The 19,152-nt window shown below is 40.9% G+C and overlaps 3 protein-coding genes across 3 annotated transcripts; 1 reads left to right on the forward strand and 2 right to left on the reverse strand.

Annotated features, from left to right (window-relative positions):
- Positions 1-1,511: 1,511 nt before the first annotated feature.
- On the reverse strand, positions 1,512-5,190 carry LOC109510882 (histone H3.3). Its single transcript, XM_019861556.1, has 4 exons — positions 5,034-5,190; positions 3,925-4,072; positions 2,886-3,039; positions 1,512-2,797 (listed from the first exon to the last, which is right to left on the reverse strand). The coding sequence occupies exons 2-4, from the start codon at positions 4,050-4,052 to the stop codon at positions 2,669-2,671; spliced, it is 411 nt and encodes a 136-aa protein (XP_019717115.1). The 5' UTR covers positions 4,053-4,072; positions 5,034-5,190; the 3' UTR covers positions 1,512-2,668.
- A 656-nt stretch (positions 5,191-5,846) lies between these two features.
- On the reverse strand, positions 5,847-8,255 carry LOC109510881 (histone H3.3). Its single transcript, XM_019861555.1, has 4 exons — positions 8,130-8,255; positions 7,121-7,266; positions 6,776-6,929; positions 5,847-6,687 (listed from the first exon to the last, which is right to left on the reverse strand). The coding sequence occupies exons 2-4, from the start codon at positions 7,246-7,248 to the stop codon at positions 6,559-6,561; spliced, it is 411 nt and encodes a 136-aa protein (XP_019717114.1). The 5' UTR covers positions 7,249-7,266; positions 8,130-8,255; the 3' UTR covers positions 5,847-6,558.
- Positions 8,256-8,535: 280 nt separating this feature from the next.
- On the forward strand, positions 8,536-16,237 carry nop53 (NOP53 ribosome biogenesis factor). The gene is made up of 12 exons (XM_019861523.1): positions 8,536-9,024; positions 9,192-9,265; positions 9,393-9,495; positions 9,900-10,102; positions 11,540-11,595; positions 11,674-11,769; positions 12,926-13,027; positions 13,113-13,331; positions 13,516-13,691; positions 14,563-14,629; positions 15,608-15,684; positions 15,792-16,237. Exons 1-12 carry the CDS (start codon positions 8,822-8,824, stop codon positions 15,850-15,852), a joined length of 1,437 nt encoding a protein of 478 aa, XP_019717082.1. The 5' UTR covers positions 8,536-8,821; the 3' UTR covers positions 15,853-16,237.
- The last annotated feature ends 2,915 nt before the right edge of the window (positions 16,238-19,152 follow it).

Here is a 19,152-nt window from a genome sequence, read left to right on the forward strand (position 1 = left end):
GTGTGCGTGCACAGTGATGTCCACACAAAACAACAGGATTAAAGTCTGCCGTTTGAGGAGATGTTTTGTTTGTCTCTGTGTATTTCATTGTAATGAGTATAGCCAAGGCCTTAGAGACATGAGTGCATGTCTCTTTCATTGTAATGAATATGGCTGAGGACATGGCTTTATCTCTTTTAATCAAGGGAGTAGAATGATGAATTGAAATAACGTTGAGGAGTTATGCTTCAACCCACGAAAGGGATGTACAGTATTGTATATTGAAACATCCGTTTTCCCCTTGAATCAATCATTAGATTGAATCACAAATTTTAATTATACTTTGTCCATGAATACTTATAAAATAATTCCAAATGGTCTTTCTGCTTCGTTTTGTAGCTTTTCTGTTTGTGCTGCTATATATATATATATATACAGTATATATTTATATATCTGGCGGGTTGTCCAGGGAGTACGGGGCTGTTGGATGCCTGTTGGACCAGTGTCAGTTTGATCTGCATTGCTGGCAGTAAATTGGATTTGTTTTCAGTGAGGGTTTGATCCTACAAAGGCTGCCCTTTTTCACTGATTCTGTTGATAACTCTTACGGACAGGTGCAGCCAGGATTTTGAAGGCATCTGCATGCATGGTTTGGTCAGTTTTGTGCCAGCAGGGCCTGAAAAGATTTCTTTGCAAACCCAAACACTGTCAGAAGCAAAGACCTACATTTCTGACGTACAAAAAATGACATTAATTTCCAGCAGTTTTTTTGTCTTCATTTCATACTGTGTCTTGGCCCGCGTGGCTTCTAGTCATGAATGGAATTTTTTTTTCTTTGTCAGATTACAGTTTCGATATTTTGCTAGGCAATAGTAGTATATTGCACGAAAGCTTCCTTCATGATGGAGGACAATATCAGGCAATGATTAAAAATTAACTTTTGATTACTTATTATGTGTAGGTCAAGGCGGCCATGAATGCCACCCTCGCCTATCGTCATGAGCTGTGCGTCATGCTTTCAAGAACAAGATCATCGATAAGCGTCCAGTCATTGGGGAGGGGATCAGAATAATACTGCTGCTCTTCTGTATTGATATGGTACGGGTATCTGATTAGGATATGTTTTCGATGCCTCCCTGGTTAGTGCTCCAACTATGTTCCACCCGGAGGTCCCAGGGTTGACCCAGGACACGCTGGAGACTCCTGGTAGGCCTTGAATTCAAACGCCCGGGTAGTGAGAACTCTCCTGTCTGCCCTGCTACCATAACCAAATGGCATGTCTCGTACTGACATCTAGCGGTGCACATTACAACTGCTCACACCAAACTGTGGAGAAACAACAACATAGTGCAAGTAGCTTGCTTGGCCTCAGTCGTTTTTGAACTATAGCTGTTCTTTCCAATAAATTCAATACACTGAACGATATATTGCATAGTCTATTTCAACAATTATTACTTTAGCCACAATAACATTTGTTCGAAACAAAACTCTTCATGCATTAATAATAAGCAGAAAATGAGCACACCTGAAGCTGGTGTGTAACATCCATTTATTACCAGTTTGTATGACAAATTTGGAAATTACAAACATCGCTTTATTAAAACTCCACCACTAATGTTTCAATGAGGGAACACGAGATTAAAAAAAAAAAAAGTGGTATGGTAACAACTACACCTTGGAACCAGTAGACAGATGATCAAATAACAGGAAGGGAAACAAAATTCAAATGGAAGCAGAGGGAAAACTGATACAGAGAGGGCAACAATATTTGAAGAAACACTACACCTCCCATTTTGTTTACAAAAAAACAAAAACAATACCCATTTCCACCTCTGAGAACAGTCCTTTTGGAACTATAATCTCATAAAGTTTTATGTAATAGAGCGAGCCAAGAATATGAACGTATTAGCACGAATGACTCTCTCAAGCTTTGGCTAAACATTGAAAGAAAAGCAAAAGAAAAAAGAAGTAATAATAATAATAATAATAATAATAACAAAAATGTTGAGGTCCATTTCTTAAAGGAAAAGAGGGACAATTATAATCCTATTTTAGTTTATTCTCCATGTTGCAATGATTGCAGCGAAAACAAATATCCACAGTGTTATTTGAGGGAAATAAAAAGAATATAAAGATCAAAAACCATCAATAAGTGTTGTGTCCAGGGATGTGGATGGATTGCCTAGAGATCTCTGTGGATGATCAGAGCTAACACTCATCCAGACAAATTCAGGGACAGAGAGTCCAGCTGAGACCGGTGTTGAGGTCTCTGCACACCTGGGAGCTGAGGCTGGTGCGTAAACAAGAGCAGAAGAGGATCATCTCGCACCCTGCTGGAAAGAAGTCAGAAGAAGAAGCACATCCTCACAGCGGATCAACTCCCCATCCTCTGTTTGCCCCCACCGAAATTTGCACTGTGGTGATTGGTGGTATTCTCATCTTCATAGTCTTCGCCCCACCAGAGAGTCAGTGAGTGTCCATAAGGTGACCTCATTACCAAAGAGTTGATACATGCACATAAAAAAAGGGGGAGGTACCATAGAAGTCTTCTGTTGAGCACGCTATGAAAAACAGGACTACACATTTGATTAATACAAACAGTATTCCCAACATACTACCAACACGGGAGAGAGGAATGCAGGGATGGACAAACAGATGGGTGAAAAGTAGAAAGATAAAGTGAGAGCATTTAGGCACGCTCCCCACGGATGCGACGTGCCAGCTGGATGTCTTTGGGCATGATGGTGACACGCTTGGCGTGGATGGCACACAGGTTGGTGTCCTCAAACAGACCCACCAGGTAGGCCTCGCTGGCCTCCTATGACCAAAGAAAAATAGAGAGGCCTTTTAGTGAGATGACATCACCACATTGAAACGCTTCCACATCTTCACTGAATGACACGTACCTGCAGAGCGCCAATCGCTGCACTCTGGAAACGCAGGTCTGTCTTGAAGTCCTGGGCGATTTCTCTTACCAAGCGCTGGAAGGGCAGCTTGCGGATAAGAAGTTCGGTGGACTTCTGGTAACGACGGATCTCACGCAGAGCAACGGTACCCGGCCTGGGGGAAAAAAAAAATGGGGAAACATGATGATGAGGCGCGGAGACGGTTGATATTAGTGTACAGTCCCTTAGCCAATTAGGAGGCAGAACACAATGCACTGTTAAAAAAAAATTAATAAATAAAAAATCTCTCTCTCTCTCTCTCTCTATTTGAGTTTTTCAAAATCCTTGGTTGGCTTTCCAAAGCATGTCAAATAAAGTCATGGGCAGTGTACAGGCTATCTGGTATGAGTCCATAAAGCAGCATGGAAAAAAGCTTACAGTCTGAATGTTTGGCTGACTGACGATGATATCAGATCTAGACTTGTGACTCTTTGTAATCGAAATATAATGATAATTTTCAGTTCTGGGATCACTTTAACGAGTCTATTTCTCCTTTTCATCTTATGTTTTCATGCACTGCGGCCTCCAGGAAAGGAAGTTGTCTCACAGAGCAATACATGTAATCACGCGCGAGCTAAACAGAAGGAAATGACGAGGAAAACAGAGGACACTCGGACATCCGTGGTTACGTACTTAAAATGCCGTCAAATATGGATGACAATGTGCTCATTTGAAGACAACAATGTTCATCGTATTGTTTGTGTTCCATCTGGAACGGCAAAAAATAAATGAATAATAAAGATAATAATTAACAATAAAATTAACATTTTGTTCTTTCTATATTGTGCCTTTTTACCCATTGAAATGCATTGTAGAGGGAAATAGGTTTTATGCATTATTCAGTTTGTAATTAATTGACCAATTAATCGGAAATCAGTATTTTCTTCCTGCCAAAAATAGGCATAGGCTGAAAAAACCCCAATAATGTCCCAGCAAAAATTATTCATACAAAAAAGAAATACATTTTGACATATATGAGAAGTAATTTTAAAAAATGCACCTGTAGCGATGAGGCTTCTTCACACCTCCAGTGGAAGGGGCGCTCTTCCGGGCAGCCTTTGTGGCCAGCTGCTTACGTGGAGCTTTACCTCCAGTGGACTTACGGGCAGTCTGCTTGGTACGGGCCATTGCTACTTAATTAAGATTGCCTGAGGATGATGGAAACAATATGAAGACACATTTTATCTTGCATCACTTATTATTATTGTCACTAAATAAGATGCTTTGGAAATACTGATTCGTTTCCTTCTTTCATACTTTATGTGATTGATGTATAACTCAAGGTGACACCTTCCCAATGTGGAGCAAGATGAAGAATCGAAATATTCCACACAGCTCTGACTATGGTGCTCTGCAAGCGAAACTCTGATCTATGACCATGTCTGGGAATACTGTGCATTAGTGTATTTCAAATGGCAATCATTTGGTACAGCTATTGTATTGTATAAGTCACAATAGCGAGGCAAGTATTCATGTTTTGGCCACCGAATGCAGTTTAACGTTTCGAACTTCAAGAAATTATTACGTCATTCACGCATGAGACGTCAATCAAAATAGAAAAGCTACACTATTAGCCATTACAGCCAAGACTCAAATGTAAATATGAAAAATAAGCCAATCAGCGCGTTCGTCTTGGTAAGTAGGCGGACCTCGCGGTTGCTTCCAATGTTTGGAGGCCCGCCTCCCTCGCTCTGGTGATGGCGGCGGTTTGATGCGCAAACGGAATGAAGACCAAGGCAGACTGAGCAGCACGTAAACAACTTCGATTTCACAAGTTGCCGATACTCCCGGTTAACAGGAGACGAAAGAATTGTACAGAAGAGATTCCTAAGGATTTCAGGAATATTTAAAGCAGACTTGAACGGCCCCTTTAGCAGTACAGCGCCGAGTGGAACCGGCGCACAATTCGAAACAGAAATTCGCCTCGTCGGAGCAGCTGTAGAAAGACTGCGACTTCACTGTCGTCGTCTCCTCCGCGACGCGTTATTTTCAAACACGACAAATACTAACGTTTATTCAAAGAAAACAGTAACACGGGAACTGACTTAAGTTACACTACCAATTCTAAAGTTAATTGACGACTAGAATAGCGCATATGAAATGACTTACCTCAGGAAAAAGTGAACAGAAGTGGTGAGAAAGCTTTCGCTTGCCTATTTTCTTCTTCGTATCCACAATGAGAGGTAGCGTCCAGCGGGTAAAATGGCCGCCGCATCAATCAAGTGTCCCAAAATGCAACAGGGTTGAAGTCATTTTTGGTTAGGGTCACGTTTCACTTGCGCTTGATTCTCAGACTAGTCTCAACGTGTTTATCAACCACACTCGCTTCTGTTTGTTCAAAAACTCGGCGCTCGTTGTTATGATTTAGTGAGCTGCTTTGCCTCTTATAATTTGTCCGCATGTGTGTGATTTCCGGTAGTAAATTGAGTGCCATGGGAAAAGAAGTTACTTCTCGTGACAGTAGTTTTTATTTATGTGGCGTGTTGTAATGTTTATGTGGCGTGTATGTAAAATGACATACTAATTTGATGTAATGTTTATGTGGCGTGTATGTAAAAGGACATACTAATTAAAGTAAAACCTGCAATTGTAATTATTCTATTTTGTAAAATTACATTTTTGGAAAAAAACAAGTTTTGTTTTTCAAACGTAATTTGCAACTAACTTGTTTATTTTTCTTCCTGCCTTATCAAACTATTTTATCAGCGGGTTTTTTTTTAAACAATATATAACAGCAGCAACTCTGCTGCATACATGGGCTGTCCCAAGTACCCAATTACTACCTTCTTGGGACTTAATGTAATATAATCATGTAATGTGATACTATATTGCAGACACTCAGGATATTTATGACAGCAAAATGTGTTTATGTCATTGTGAATAAAATGTTAAGATTCAATATGAAAGACAGGATACAATTACTCTATTTAACCACAATAAGTTTTATTTATGTTTGTATGTGAATTTTGGAGTACAAATGTTTTAGCCTTCAAAATGACCAAAAACACAAATAAAAAAAACAGTAGAAAAAAATAGGTTATCGACCTGAGAGAGAAACAAAAAAATCAGAACATTGCATGAACATAATAATGTGGTGAAAGCCAAGTGTAAAATTAAATCGTGTCTGCTACATATATGCCGCGTAGAAGTGTCAAACCATGTTGTCATTATAGTGCAATGACATTTGAAATTGACAAACAGAATAAAGCATTTGGATACAATATTAAACACCACTGTTGTAAAAATAGAACTGACTGTGTTTGTGTCAATTTTAAAATTACAAAAAAGAAAAAAAACAGAAGACCCATGATATCAATGAATATGTCCATTTGAAGGTGAAAATGTCTTAACGCTATGTACTATACTCATTCCAGGTTACACACTACTTATGGCTAGCAAAAACACAGTATTCATAGCAATAGCTAAAGTGAGGAGTGTAAAGTTTCAAATGTAAATGAAGATATATCGAAAGAAACTCTTCTACTTGTAGCACCAACCAAGACATAATCACACATTGACAGTTATCACAGTCATAATATATTGAGAACCTCAAACCAAACTACTATCTATGTAGGGAGAAGGAAAATATGGTGATGGGACAAGAGAAGAGCATTTCATGAGAAAGAAAAAAAATTTAGGCACGCTCCCCACGGATGCGACGTGCCAACTGGATGTCTTTGGGCATGATGGTGACACGCTTAGCATGGATTGCACACAGGTTGGTGTCCTCAAACAGACCCACCAGGTAGGCCTCGCTGGCCTCCTATGACCAAAGAAAAATAGAGAGGCCTTTTAGTGAGATGACATCACCACATTGAAACGCTTCCACATCTTCACTGAATGACACGTACCTGCAGAGCGCCAATCGCTGCACTCTGGAAACGCAGGTCTGTCTTGAAGTCCTGGGCGATTTCTCTCACCAAGCGCTGGAAGGGCAGCTTGCGGATCAGAAGTTCAGTGGACTTCTGGTAACGACGGATCTCACGAAGAGCCACGGTCCCGGGCCTGTAGTAGACAGGAGAAGTGTTGCGCTTGGTTTCCTGAGGCTTCACATCAATCCTTGAGGGCAATCCTGAATAGGTCTGCTAATATAACTAAAACATCATAATGGAGCAACTGAAATTTACACCTGCAAGGTGTTACTGAAGATCATTATAGTCTTGTCTGACCTAAATGAAGAGTCGCCTGGCTCTCACCTGTAGCGATGGGGCTTTTTCACACCTCCAGTGGAAGGGGCGCTCTTCCGGGCAGCTTTTGTGGCCAACTGCTTACGTGGAGCTTTACCTCCAGTGGATTTACGGGCAGTCTGCTTAGTACGGGCCATTGCTCCTGTGGATCAAAGCTGAAAGTATACAACGTTTTGGTTCAATTAATGCATGCCAAATTATAAGTTTAATGTGAATATACTCTTACGGTTGAGGATATGGCGGGCATACACATTGGAACAATAATACAAAAGTAGTATGTTGTGTAAAAATTAACATTAGGAATGCTTTTATTCGGATTGAATGTGCGCGTCAAAAATGTTTTTCTATTTTCGGGGCAGTGGAATCGCAGAATGTCTTGCGTCATAAATGACAAGGGAATCGTCCAATCACGAGCGAGCTTGAGGGCTGTTATGGAGGTTTCGACCAATGACAACAGCATTGCTGAAAACCCTCCCATTGCGCACTAGTAAGGGTATGTTCGTTTCGAAGCACGACTAATCCTTATGTGGCACTAGCGTATATTTTCCAATTCAAAAAGAGCTATTTTAGAAGAAATCCAAGTGACACCGCCCCTGTTGGCTGCCCTATGTAGAAACACCAACACACCCGCACATAATGGCTGCCTACTCTGCCATGAAGAACGTAAACGGGAAGGAAAATTCACTAGTGATCGCAATGGTGGTGAAAGAAAATGATCGAATTGTGTCATTCCCGTCGAATGAAAGTGGAATATTATTTTTGAAGACGACATTAGACATGTCAAGGGTCCACTTGGTGGACATTATTTTGTCAGCTGACCCTTCAGTCAAGGCGCACTTCCGAGACAAAATCGAGCCGTCACGAAAGCTTCTCAGGTTCTCTTTCGCAGCCAGATCAAGGCTCGACGGCTCTACGTTTTATTTTGTTTTTAGCGAAAATCAAGGAAATATACGTCCATCCGAAATTCTGAACCGCTGGAAATCATAGATTGATGTTCGAGTGGAAATGTGATTCTTACCTTTGAATTTTTTTGTGAGAAATTGCAGCTTTCAATTGGGATTTAATTTGTTGAGTCTCTTACGCGTTGTTCTCGCAACAAAATGAAGGGAGGGAAAAAAAGAAAAAGAATATTGGAGCCCGTTTGGAGGGAAGTTTCCCATGATGCATTTGGGACAAACACACATGCCGCAACATGCTTACCAACAAAGACACCATGCGAACCTAACCATATTCTTAGTTTAAGAAATTATACATTTTAGTTAACTTTTCAAAAATATTATTGGTTTTCAAACTACATTTCACTTGGAAAGAACGTGCACCTAAACTCCGATTTTATAGTCATGGGCCTAATGTTATAAAGCATTTTGTGTTTTAAAATATTTTATTTGGGTATTATTGTAACAAATATAAACGCACTATTGCAATTTACAGCCAAACCGAAAGGGGCACTTAATAATGTTGTATTACGTGGAATATATCATATGTAAGAACATTTTTCATAGACAACTGGAAATAACGGTCAAACCTACTATACGACATATTAGAATAATTGTGCTGTATGTACTCTTACAGATTACATATACAGTAACGCAGGCTGTGTAGTAGTTACGATATCAATCCTCTAGAGGGCGCCAAAATCAGTTTCCACGCAGTACACCACAACAGCCATGAAAGAAGAAGACACGTGTTTAATTTTCTTTCCACTCCAACATGGCGCCTTCCAGAAGGTTGAAACGCGTGGTGGCATCGCAGCCAGGTTTTTTAAGTTTAAAGTCCTCGGATCTTACAGGCGAGGTTAGTAGTCGAAGAAAGCGCGTTAACAAAAATAAGAAAAAAAACTGGAACAAACACAGCGACATTAATGACGTAGAGGATTTTTTAGAAGACATCAGGCATCAGGAGAGGACCACCGGGTGAGTTGGCCTTCCGCGTACTTATTGTGAAACGTTAAATAAAATTCATTGAGAAAATACGACAGATCTCCCGTGTCCACATATCGTCCATATTTTAACGCGTGTTGACACGACTCCACATTATACGCATGCGAAGTGTGTTATTTAAATGTTATTATTTGTTGCAGTGGCCTGTTGGCTGACAAGTCGGATGACAATTTGTTCTTTCTGGATGTTGGGCAGCAACCAAAAGATCACAAAGGTAACCAAACAGAATAATATCAGTTCGGTATTACGTTACAATTTCATGTTTTGCATTTACATTGAAACTCTTTCGAAATAATAGTTGGGAACATACTGAACCAAATCTTACAATTTTATCTTTGAAGCGTCGGAGCAAGTGCAGGGCAAGAAGAGGAAAGGGAAGTCACAGCGTCCTCTCAGGATAGACCTGATCCTCCAGCATGACTCACTTGTTCCACCAATTAAAGAGTCAGTATGCATCACTTACTGATTTCTGTCAAATTGGATTGCCAGTCCCTCATTTTAAATATGGTGAATTTAATCTCTTGTGGTCTGCAATATTTGTAAACATATTGTATGTTGTTGAAAATATTCCAAAACATTAGACCTGAACAGATTTTGAATTGTTTTGAAACCGTTTGCCCAGTGATGATCTCATCCTTGCGCTCCCAGTATTTCCTTTTTGGAAATGTGAAGACAACATATAGGAGCTCAGGAAACTATTGTGTGAATGGTATCTTGGGATCTGAGGGCATCCAAATACTAGTGGTGTAAATTAAATACATTTAAACCAAATGTACTTGCTATGAATTATTCTTCCTCTGCTTGTTCACCACACAAACTGATAATCTCCCCTCTGTATGCTTCACCAGTGTACTGTCCTACCAACAGCCCAATGCAAAGAAACTTCGTGGTCATGCCAAGAGGCTAGAGCAACTTGCAGCCAAAGGCGTAGTACCACGGACACAGAGAATGCTCCTCAACAGACAGACGTTGAACACAACAGCTAAAAAGGCGGCGACAGAGGCCAACAACAACCCAAAGAGAGATTATTATGACATTTGGGGTCAAGAGTGTAAGTGAACTTTTTTTGTTCAACAATGATGTCATACATTAGCCTGCTCTCTATTCTGTTTATTGGAAGAAGTGACCAAATCACATGGAACTGTGGGGGGAGGGGGGTAATCGAAATGTAATTTCTTCAAGAGCTCGACTGTTTTTTTTTTTTTTTTTTTGTCATGTGATGTTCGTTGTCCTTCGTGTGGACCCGTTGTGGACCGTTCTCAGCATTAAGGCTGTGCTATTTGTTGAAGGAGAGTCGGGTTTGTTTTCTCAGCAGTATGTGTGGACCAGAACTGATTTTAATGGGGGAAATGTCCGCGCTATTTGACGGTCGCCGCTTCACTGACGCCAGGTGCTAGTATTGTTTTGCACTTGTGATGGGCACCATTTTTACAGCCCCATTTTTGTCAGTGGAGATGTGGGCGCTGTTGGACAGTCTGTTTTGGGTGTGGCTGGATGGATGGATAGTGCAGCTGAGGAGGATGAAAGAGGAGCGTCAGCGCCGAGCGGGAATGTGTATTTGGAACGCGAGTGTCGGCGTTTGGAATTGAAGCGGGTCTAAATAGGACAGGGGTACTGAATCAGGCTCTCTATTTGTCAATGGGTGCAGTGACAGTGTGGCAACATGCACAAGTTGACTGTGCCGCAAAGCTGATCCTCGGGGTTTCTTCGCTTGTCTTGCTGATTGACAATGGTGCAAATCATGCTTGCTAATTTCTTTATAAGAATCCACTGTGGGTTAAAGTCCTTCCTTTATTGTCCATGCCTGAGATGACAACGTGGTTTTCCTTGATGAATTTTGGAGCTGATGTTCAGTTGGTAGGGAATGTTAAGATTGCCTGATCTAAAATAATCCTCCCGTTTTCTTTGTCTGCCACGCTGGTGTGATCAAACGAGCCCAAAGTAGAAGCTCGTTGGGGTTTGATTTATTTTCTGCACCATTTGAAGATGGCCTTTGGAGGTGTCCTGTGGAATGCACACCGCTCAATTTAAATCTCTTCAACATATTGCCGAGGCAGAGAGTACAAACGTTAAATTATCGAGTGAAGCCGGTTGCCGAGTTAGTATTTGCTCTGCACGCCTATTAAACTACGAGACGGTATGTGCAACCATTAATGGTTGAGAAAATCAGGACAATGCTGACCAGTTTTTAGGCTCTTGGTTGTTGACAATCATTTTTTGAAGTCACATTTTTATATTTTATTCCGAATTTTTTTTCTTTCTCGTTTTTGTCCTCAATATGTAATCAGGCTGTTTGTCATGTTTCATGATTACTCCAATAAACACTTTCGAAAGATAGAAAGAAAAGGAGTCTTTGACATTGCACATTTGTCAGCTACAATGCTCAAAACGTTTAACGGGCAGCTTTTAAAGTGTAGTTGTGCCAAGCCGTACTATTTACTTGTTGAAAAGACTTAAGTGGTAATCCTCAGTTTGTCTTTGTGAACAGCGAAAAGTTCAGCAGATCCATGGTACCTTCAGCAGACTGGCAAGAAGCTGGTCAAGGTAAGAAACCATATCAAACAGTAGTATCCCAATATGAATCCTTCCTACGTAGTAATCTCTTGGTTTATATTGCGGTAGCGGCCAGAGGAATTGAACAAGAAGCCATCCGTGCTACCTGCAGTGGAGGTAATCGCACCTGGAGGTTCCTACAATCCAGACTTCTTCTCTCATCAGGTAAGTTTTCCTTCTTCTGTAGCTTGACTCAAAGAACTATTAATGCAAACGACCTGACTCGCACTCCCTTGTGCCCGATTGATCGGATTGTGTTTGTTTGATTAAGTGTAAACACTGTTATTGATTGTATAACTGGCCAATTAATCGATCCAAATCTTTATCGGGATAAATATCGAAATCGGCATGGGTCTCAAGTCAGTGGACACTGTGAAGGGGTGGTTATGTAAATTAGCCCCACTACAGTGTATTAGTGGGGCCTTATGAATCCCATTGTGGTTTTAGGCAGCCCCCCCTCCACCACTGCAGTATGATTGGCTGCTTCATGCAGGCAGAAAAGGTGGGCGTCATAGATCAAACAGGATGACCATTCCGAATATGCCTCACATTTGTGCAAAATAAAAATAAGTTTGTTTGGGTTAAAGTGGGTTAGGGTTAGCGGTGTTCATAACGCTTCAGTGCCCTCTGAGTCTGGACGCAGGAGTGCAGATCCTGCCTGGTAGCAGCAGCAATTTTAACACTAACTCACTGCTAGGTAGCTGACTCACCTCAGTCGTCACCTGAGCAGGGCACAATTTGCATTTGGCTCAAAGTGTTTACTGTATAGTATTTCCACACGGCTGACATGGCTTGCACCTGGAAGATCATGGCAGGCTGAAGTGGTATCGGTGACCTTAATATCTGTGCATTTTTACGCACACCCTTCAGATATATGCTATCGTCACAGATATTGGTATGGGTGTTTTTCTACTTTGAAGGAATTTTTGATTCATATTTCTGAGTGTGTCCAGTGACCATCCTTACACTTCAAGTACAGTATTTCCGTTTTGAAAATGATAGTGTAAATGGTATCTTGAGATCTTAGGATTTGCAAACCTGCAGCTAGCTATGTAAATCAAATATATTTCACCAAATGTGCTTGCTACTTTTTATTTATTGAATAATTTCTTCAACACCTTGTCAGTGCGTCTTTCTCCTCATGTAAGCGCCACTCATGGACGCTAATCTTCCAGCATTAGGATAGTCAAATATAACTCATGGACTTCACAAGATATGAATGGAAAAATTCAAGTTAACATATGAAGGATATTTGCTCTTAAATCAGCAGATAATAAACAAAAGACTTGCATGATCGCATGTCCTTCCATTTTGAATACAGGCTTTACTGCAAGAAGCCCACGATGTGGAGGTTAAGAAGCGGAAGGCGGAAAGCAAAATTGAGAGGCAGCTCGCTGTCAACAAGGAAGACAGAGCAACAGAGGTACTGAGTCCGTCTTGCTCCACTATCACTCTTGGATCTCAATTTGGGGCAAGCCTTGATTGTAACCATGTGTTTGTGTCTGCAGGAGACGATCTTCCAAGAGCAAGTGGAAGGCTTGGTAGAGGAAGAAGAAGAAAAAGAGGTGGCTGCTGTCGAGGAGGAAGAGCAGGTGGCTCCTGTCGAGGAGGAAGAGCAGGTGGCTCCTGTCAAGGAGGAAGAGCAGGAATGCGTGGGAGGAGCCATCACACTGGCAGAGAAGAAGACTGAGAAACAAAGGAAAAGAGAAAAGGCGGAAAAAATTAAGGTGCTTACAGAGTTATTACATACAAAAGGTAGCTTCATGTTCAAATTGGTTTCGCGTGGCTTTCAGTAATCCGTCTTGTCTTTAACTATTGCAATTCTGGATGCAGCTCTCCTAATGCTTGTGAAATGTACAAAAAGCGAGCATGTGGCATTGGTTGCCATCTTTGCATCTTTTGTTCCAACAGGAGCAACTGCGGGTGGCAGAGAAAAATCAGAAAAGCAAACAACAGCAACTCTTCCAGCTTCGTTCCATCAAAACCGCGATCAAAAAACGAGAAAAGAAAACCGCTGCAAGACAGAAGCAACGCAAGGCCAAAATGGAGGCCCAGAAAGCTCAGCCCAGGCGCCTTGGCAAACTCAAGTATGCACTTAACATGCTCCTCTAATCTGTCTCAGTCTGTTACAAAGCTTTTCTGTGATGACATGGGGAGAGCAGTTGCATTGTGGTGCATCCCTTAAGTCCCCAAATGCAGTTTTAACAAAACCATTAAACCCCACCTTCTTTGGTAAATGACCTCATCCCTCTAGTGACAAAATGTCAACCTCACCACTGGGATACATTAGATTTCTAGTCGAATATACCAAATCACATTTATTCGAGAGGATATTTGGCGTTATTTTTTTACCCTTTGAAACAATTTACTGGTGTCTTAATGAAAGGTTTCTGACATTCTTCCATCAAAATACACAAAGGAAAAAGAATTACAATGTAGTTGACATCCACCTGCCACACTGTCGTATTTAGTGATTGCCCCTTGCCCCAAACGTTCCCCCCTCACAACAATTTTTCCCCAAAATGGCTTGCAAAAAATGTTTGCGGTGGTAGTGGAGGTTTCTGTAAACTGAGAATCCCACCAGAGCAGGAGGAGAACCGTTGGTGCTGGCGAACACATTTTAAGCAGCTTGCACATGATTTACCAGTACTTGATGATTTCACATTTACTCAGAAGTTAGTTTTTCTCATGTGAGAATCTATTAGTATGCCATCGTTCTAATGAGAATTGGTTTTGACTTTTTAACCCTGCTCAAGTTTTGTTTGTGGGAAAATTGTTGAACAGTCTTGCTCTCTTTCTAATGTGTATTAGCAGTTAGCTAGATAAGCATTTTCAACTGTACTTGTCCTCTTCTGCTCAAGGTTATCCAGTTGTAGATTTTTGTGTTTAAAAAAAAGAAAAATCAATTTATTTGGCAGATTACAATGACCAGATGTCACTTTTTTTTTTCCTTTTCAGGTTCCAGCCTGAGGACCTTGAAATCAAACTAAGTGATGAGCTCACCAGTACCTTAAGACAGCTAAAGGTACTGCTTTCCAATCAAAGCTTGCCTGTTACTAGCCGGGATAGTATTGCCATTAATTGTTGGGTTTCGATGAATTTCCCCACGTGTTTACAGTATTTTTTAGACCATATTTTTTGGTTTCACTTTTTTTCTTAGTTTGGCTCTGCCTCCTACAAATACTCAAGTTTGACTAAAATTAGAGCCCAGACAGGCAACCTATGTTATAAACGAGCGGTGCCCGAGTCCAGTCCTCAGGAGCCACTACCCAACCTGTTTTAGATGTCTCCCTCTTCCAACACACCTGATTCAAATGATCAGCTCATGAGCAAGCTTTGAGAAGCCTGATCATGATCCCGATCATTTGAATCAGCTGTGTTGGAAGAAAACAAAACATCCTGGATCGAACCTCTCGAGGACCGGACTTGGGCACCCCTGTTACAAACAAATCTGCACCTCATGAGTGAACTGTTTCCATCTGTACTGTCTGATGTATTGGACTCCGGTGCTCCTTTTTTGGGGCACTCTGTATAATCAGACGGTACATTTGAACAGCACCGAGTTTTCAAACTCTTGGAGTAAAGCAATGCGCACTCTGAGTGTATTTCCAAACACACCAACGATTAGGCAACTGAAATTTTAAGTGCGAGTACAAACTTTACTTCTTTGTCTGTTTTTGTAGAGTAAATTTACCTACAAAATACTGCAGAGCATTTTTTTTCCCCTTCATAATGCATTTTTTTTGACCAGTGTGACTTGTAGTCCAAAAAATACTAATTCTCCAAAGCTGGAGCACTCTACAGACATTCATAGCAATTAAATGACATCCAATAAAATTAAAATATTTAATTAAATCATCCAGGTGGGGGGCCTGGGGACCTCTCCAGAAAATAACTGGCCATTTTCTGGAAATAAGCCAATTAATGAATGGAGGAATCATAATGTGCAGTAAGAATTTAACCTGGCTGTCTTTTTGGGACATGTAATGCTGTGCTGCTACAGCCAGAGGGCAGCATCCTCAAGGACCGTTTCAAGAGTCTGCAGAAGAGGAACCTGATAGAACCCAGAGAGAGAGCCAAGTAAGAATCTGCTTTAGTTTTACATAACGTTTCATCCTCGGGTCACGGGGACATCCAGATTCTTCAAAATGCGTGTTTCCTCAAACGAGCGTCTCCCTCGCCCTTAGGTTCAAGAGGAGGTACAAGCTGAAGTATGTGGAAAAGAGAGCTTTTAGAGCCATCACTTAACGCCGCGGAGCCTGAGAAGAAGGGAGCGCAGTGAACACCACAAATGCAACATCATGGAACCAACTCTAACCAACGTGAACCAAAGGGCATACACAACATAATGACCCGCTGACCTTTTCAGAAAATACCACCGTTTTCCACACAAATTAAAAATGGCAGTGTGGTTAGTGACTTTTGACCCAGTAACAATTGTTCCATTATTGTTGTAATGATCAGAAAATGACTTTTCATGCCAAGCCATGGTGTGCTACAATTCAAGTGTGATTTTCAACGAAGCACAACAACGAGCTCAGTCATGTCAAGTGTAATCGTGTAGCAAATTTCTTCAGATTTGAATTCACTGTCTAGAGCAGGGTATAAATAAATATCTGATATTTCTACTTCATTTGAGAGTTTTGACTTACTAACAGTTTATTTGACTAAACATTCAAAGTAGAGTGACTATTTTTATGTTTCTGATTTAAGGAAAATGCAAGCTGATGGGATTGAGTCGTCTTTGCATGGGGTAATTGATTTCAGGCCATCATCTTAAAAGCTTAATTGCCTTCAGTGCCCCCGCAGAGGTGAATGAGCCGCAACCACTTTGTCCTTGGTGCTTAGAGTTTCAGCAAAGCCTCTTATTCACTAACGGTGTGAAAATGTAGGCCTTTACGTTTGAGAGATGGCTGCATGCCTTTTCCCAACAGATATGTCGCTGCTTTCACACATGGAAGTGGAACACAGGTGCAGTGTGCCTGCAGTCATTTAATCCCACACTGCAGTTTGTCTTCAAGGAGCCAAACCCACGTTGAATGTCACCCTCAGTCACTTCATTTTTTGCTGTACTTGAGTACCGGTATTTATTTTTTTATTTTTTACTACCTACATTTGAAAAAGAGTAACTGTCCTTATTTTGTTGAAATAGACTAATTACTGTTTTCAACCCCCCCGCACATGATGATGATGTAAAAAAAAAAAAAAAATGTAAATGGAGTGCGGTATGAAGACAACGGCTGAGATCTTGATTGAGATTAAGGTTTTGCTCTTGTAAAGGAAAAAAAAAAAGAGCTGTGACATGGAATATGAATCAGGGCGCATCAGTGAAGACTCAGATAGGAAGAAGCAAGATATTTTCCATCCGTGACTTTAAAATTATTGTTTGATGTTAGCAACATGAATGATTCATGGCTACTTTGTGCCAGCCTAAAAAAACCCTACTTTTGGCTGTTTAGGGCAGGATATCGTCAACTCATTTAGCACTTTGTTTCTCTACTCACAACGTTGGCAGAGCTGTTATAACGTGATTGCATAAAGCACAGGTGTCAAACTCAAGTCCCGGGGGCCAGATCATTTGATGTGGCCCACGAAAGCAAATCAAACATGTTGACTTCTATGATGCTTGCTAAAATTTTAACCAACATTTCAAATTCTCACATGTAACAAGAGAGCTATTGTACGTTTTCTTGTTACCAAAACCCTCATTACAGTAACTTAAACTACAGTTGAATAAACCATTATTCTTGACTTCCTTATGTGGTTTCACAGTCATAACGGCCCTCCAAGGGAACCGGGAACTATAATGTGGCCCACGACAAAAAATGAGTTTGACACTCTTGGCATAAAGGATGAGCTAATGCTAGCTAGTTCTTAACATGAGCAACACAAGTGCCATGTTTCGTTTGTTGTATTAAGTATCCATACTTTTTAAGCACAGTGTGAATAATTCTTAAAAAAAAAAAAAAATCTAATTATTGAGTGAAATGAAGCAATGAGAGAGGTGCTTATTGGTGGAAAGTTTGTAGTGGTACAGAACTGCACTGCACTCATATGGTTGACCACTACAAATTACAATTGTGAACGTCAAAGTCAAATGCTGCAATACTACATACGATACCACTTTTAACAGCCTGACATTCAATTAACAGGGAGTTGTAGAAGGGGTCATGCCAGCCGTTTGGAGATGACGTAAAGGTAAACATGGATGACCACTTTTGTGCTCTGAAAAACGGATGATGAACTTCATTTGAGCAGCGAGCTGGAAGAGCACCAAGCTTCTCCAGCTCAGCTACGGCTCAGCAAGCCGCGCTCCCCTCATCAAGCCTCAGTGGAGAAAGCCAGGCGGGCATAAAGTATCACCATGAATTGTTCCGTCAGTTTTATTTAATCACTTTTGTTCTCAAGGGCAGTCTTGTGAACCTTTTTACTCTATTTTGTTAACACCCAGAGGAAATATGGGTGGTATACATATGCATGTACCCATTAGTCTTTGGCCTTTGTTCCTTATTTGCTGAATATACGTCTTTTACATAGTGCCTTTGGTGTTTGGAGCGAGACGCCACATAGATCAAGTGCCTTCTGTCGCAGGTATCTTGGTGAGAGTGGCAAGACTCAGAAAAAAACGGGCAGTCTGAATATTGCCAAATTAGTATTCATCCTCCTCTTTTGCACACACTGTCTCATGGCTTCTAATTTTTCCAGCAGCTGTTCCATTTCACTTTGGAGCAAAGCCTTGCCAACGTATTGATTCTGCCATCACTACATTACCCAAACTAGCAAGTAATAAAAAAAAAAAACAGAACATCAACTGGAATGAGGACTTTGCATCCCCACCTCCCAAAAAAAGAAAAGTAATTAAATTCAAAGCTGTCTGATCATTTGGGAAATCTGTTTGTTTTTTTTGTTTTTCCTCATAACAGACACAAGCAGATGGCAGCCAAGTTGTTTGTGTTTTGTCCCTCCCCCCCATTTTGTCTCTCTTTCTTCATGTGGGAGTCACAATGCTGCCAAATTGTTTTAGGATTGTGCGCGCGCGCGTGTGTGTGTGTGTGTGTGTGTGTGTGTGTGTGTGTGTGTGTGTGTGTGTTTTAAATAATGTGGCACGTATTGCTACCCCTGACCTCAGCTCACATCTGGAGCGTGTCAATGTGCTCGACTTCAGCACAGCATCTGTGACCCCGACACAGGCCAGAGGTGAGAGGCAGGTGATTCTATTTGTTACTGAATCATCATGACTTCTCTCTCTCTCTCTCTCTCTCTCTCTCTCTCTCTCTCTCTCTCTCTCTCCCTCTCTCTCTTTCACTCACACAAGCACAACATTTGGTTGTAAAATACTTCAAAAATGCCGATACTGTATTACATTATGGTCATGGTAATAATAATTTGTTATACATAATCCAATATTTCCTACTTTGCTCCATTTCAGTTACTGTTTTCGTCCGACTCTTTAATTGCAAGTTAATTCGATGATGTTTGAAACGTTTTGCACGTGAGATTAATGATGAATCATCTGTAATTTGGGGGGGGGATGTGTCAATTACTACA

The sequence above is a fragment of the Hippocampus comes genome, unplaced genomic scaffold (genome assembly GCF_001891065.2).
Source record: "Hippocampus comes isolate QL1 unplaced genomic scaffold, H_comes_QL1_v1.1 scaffold122, whole genome shotgun sequence".
Lineage (NCBI taxonomy): Eukaryota > Metazoa > Chordata > Actinopteri > Syngnathiformes > Syngnathidae > Hippocampus > Hippocampus comes.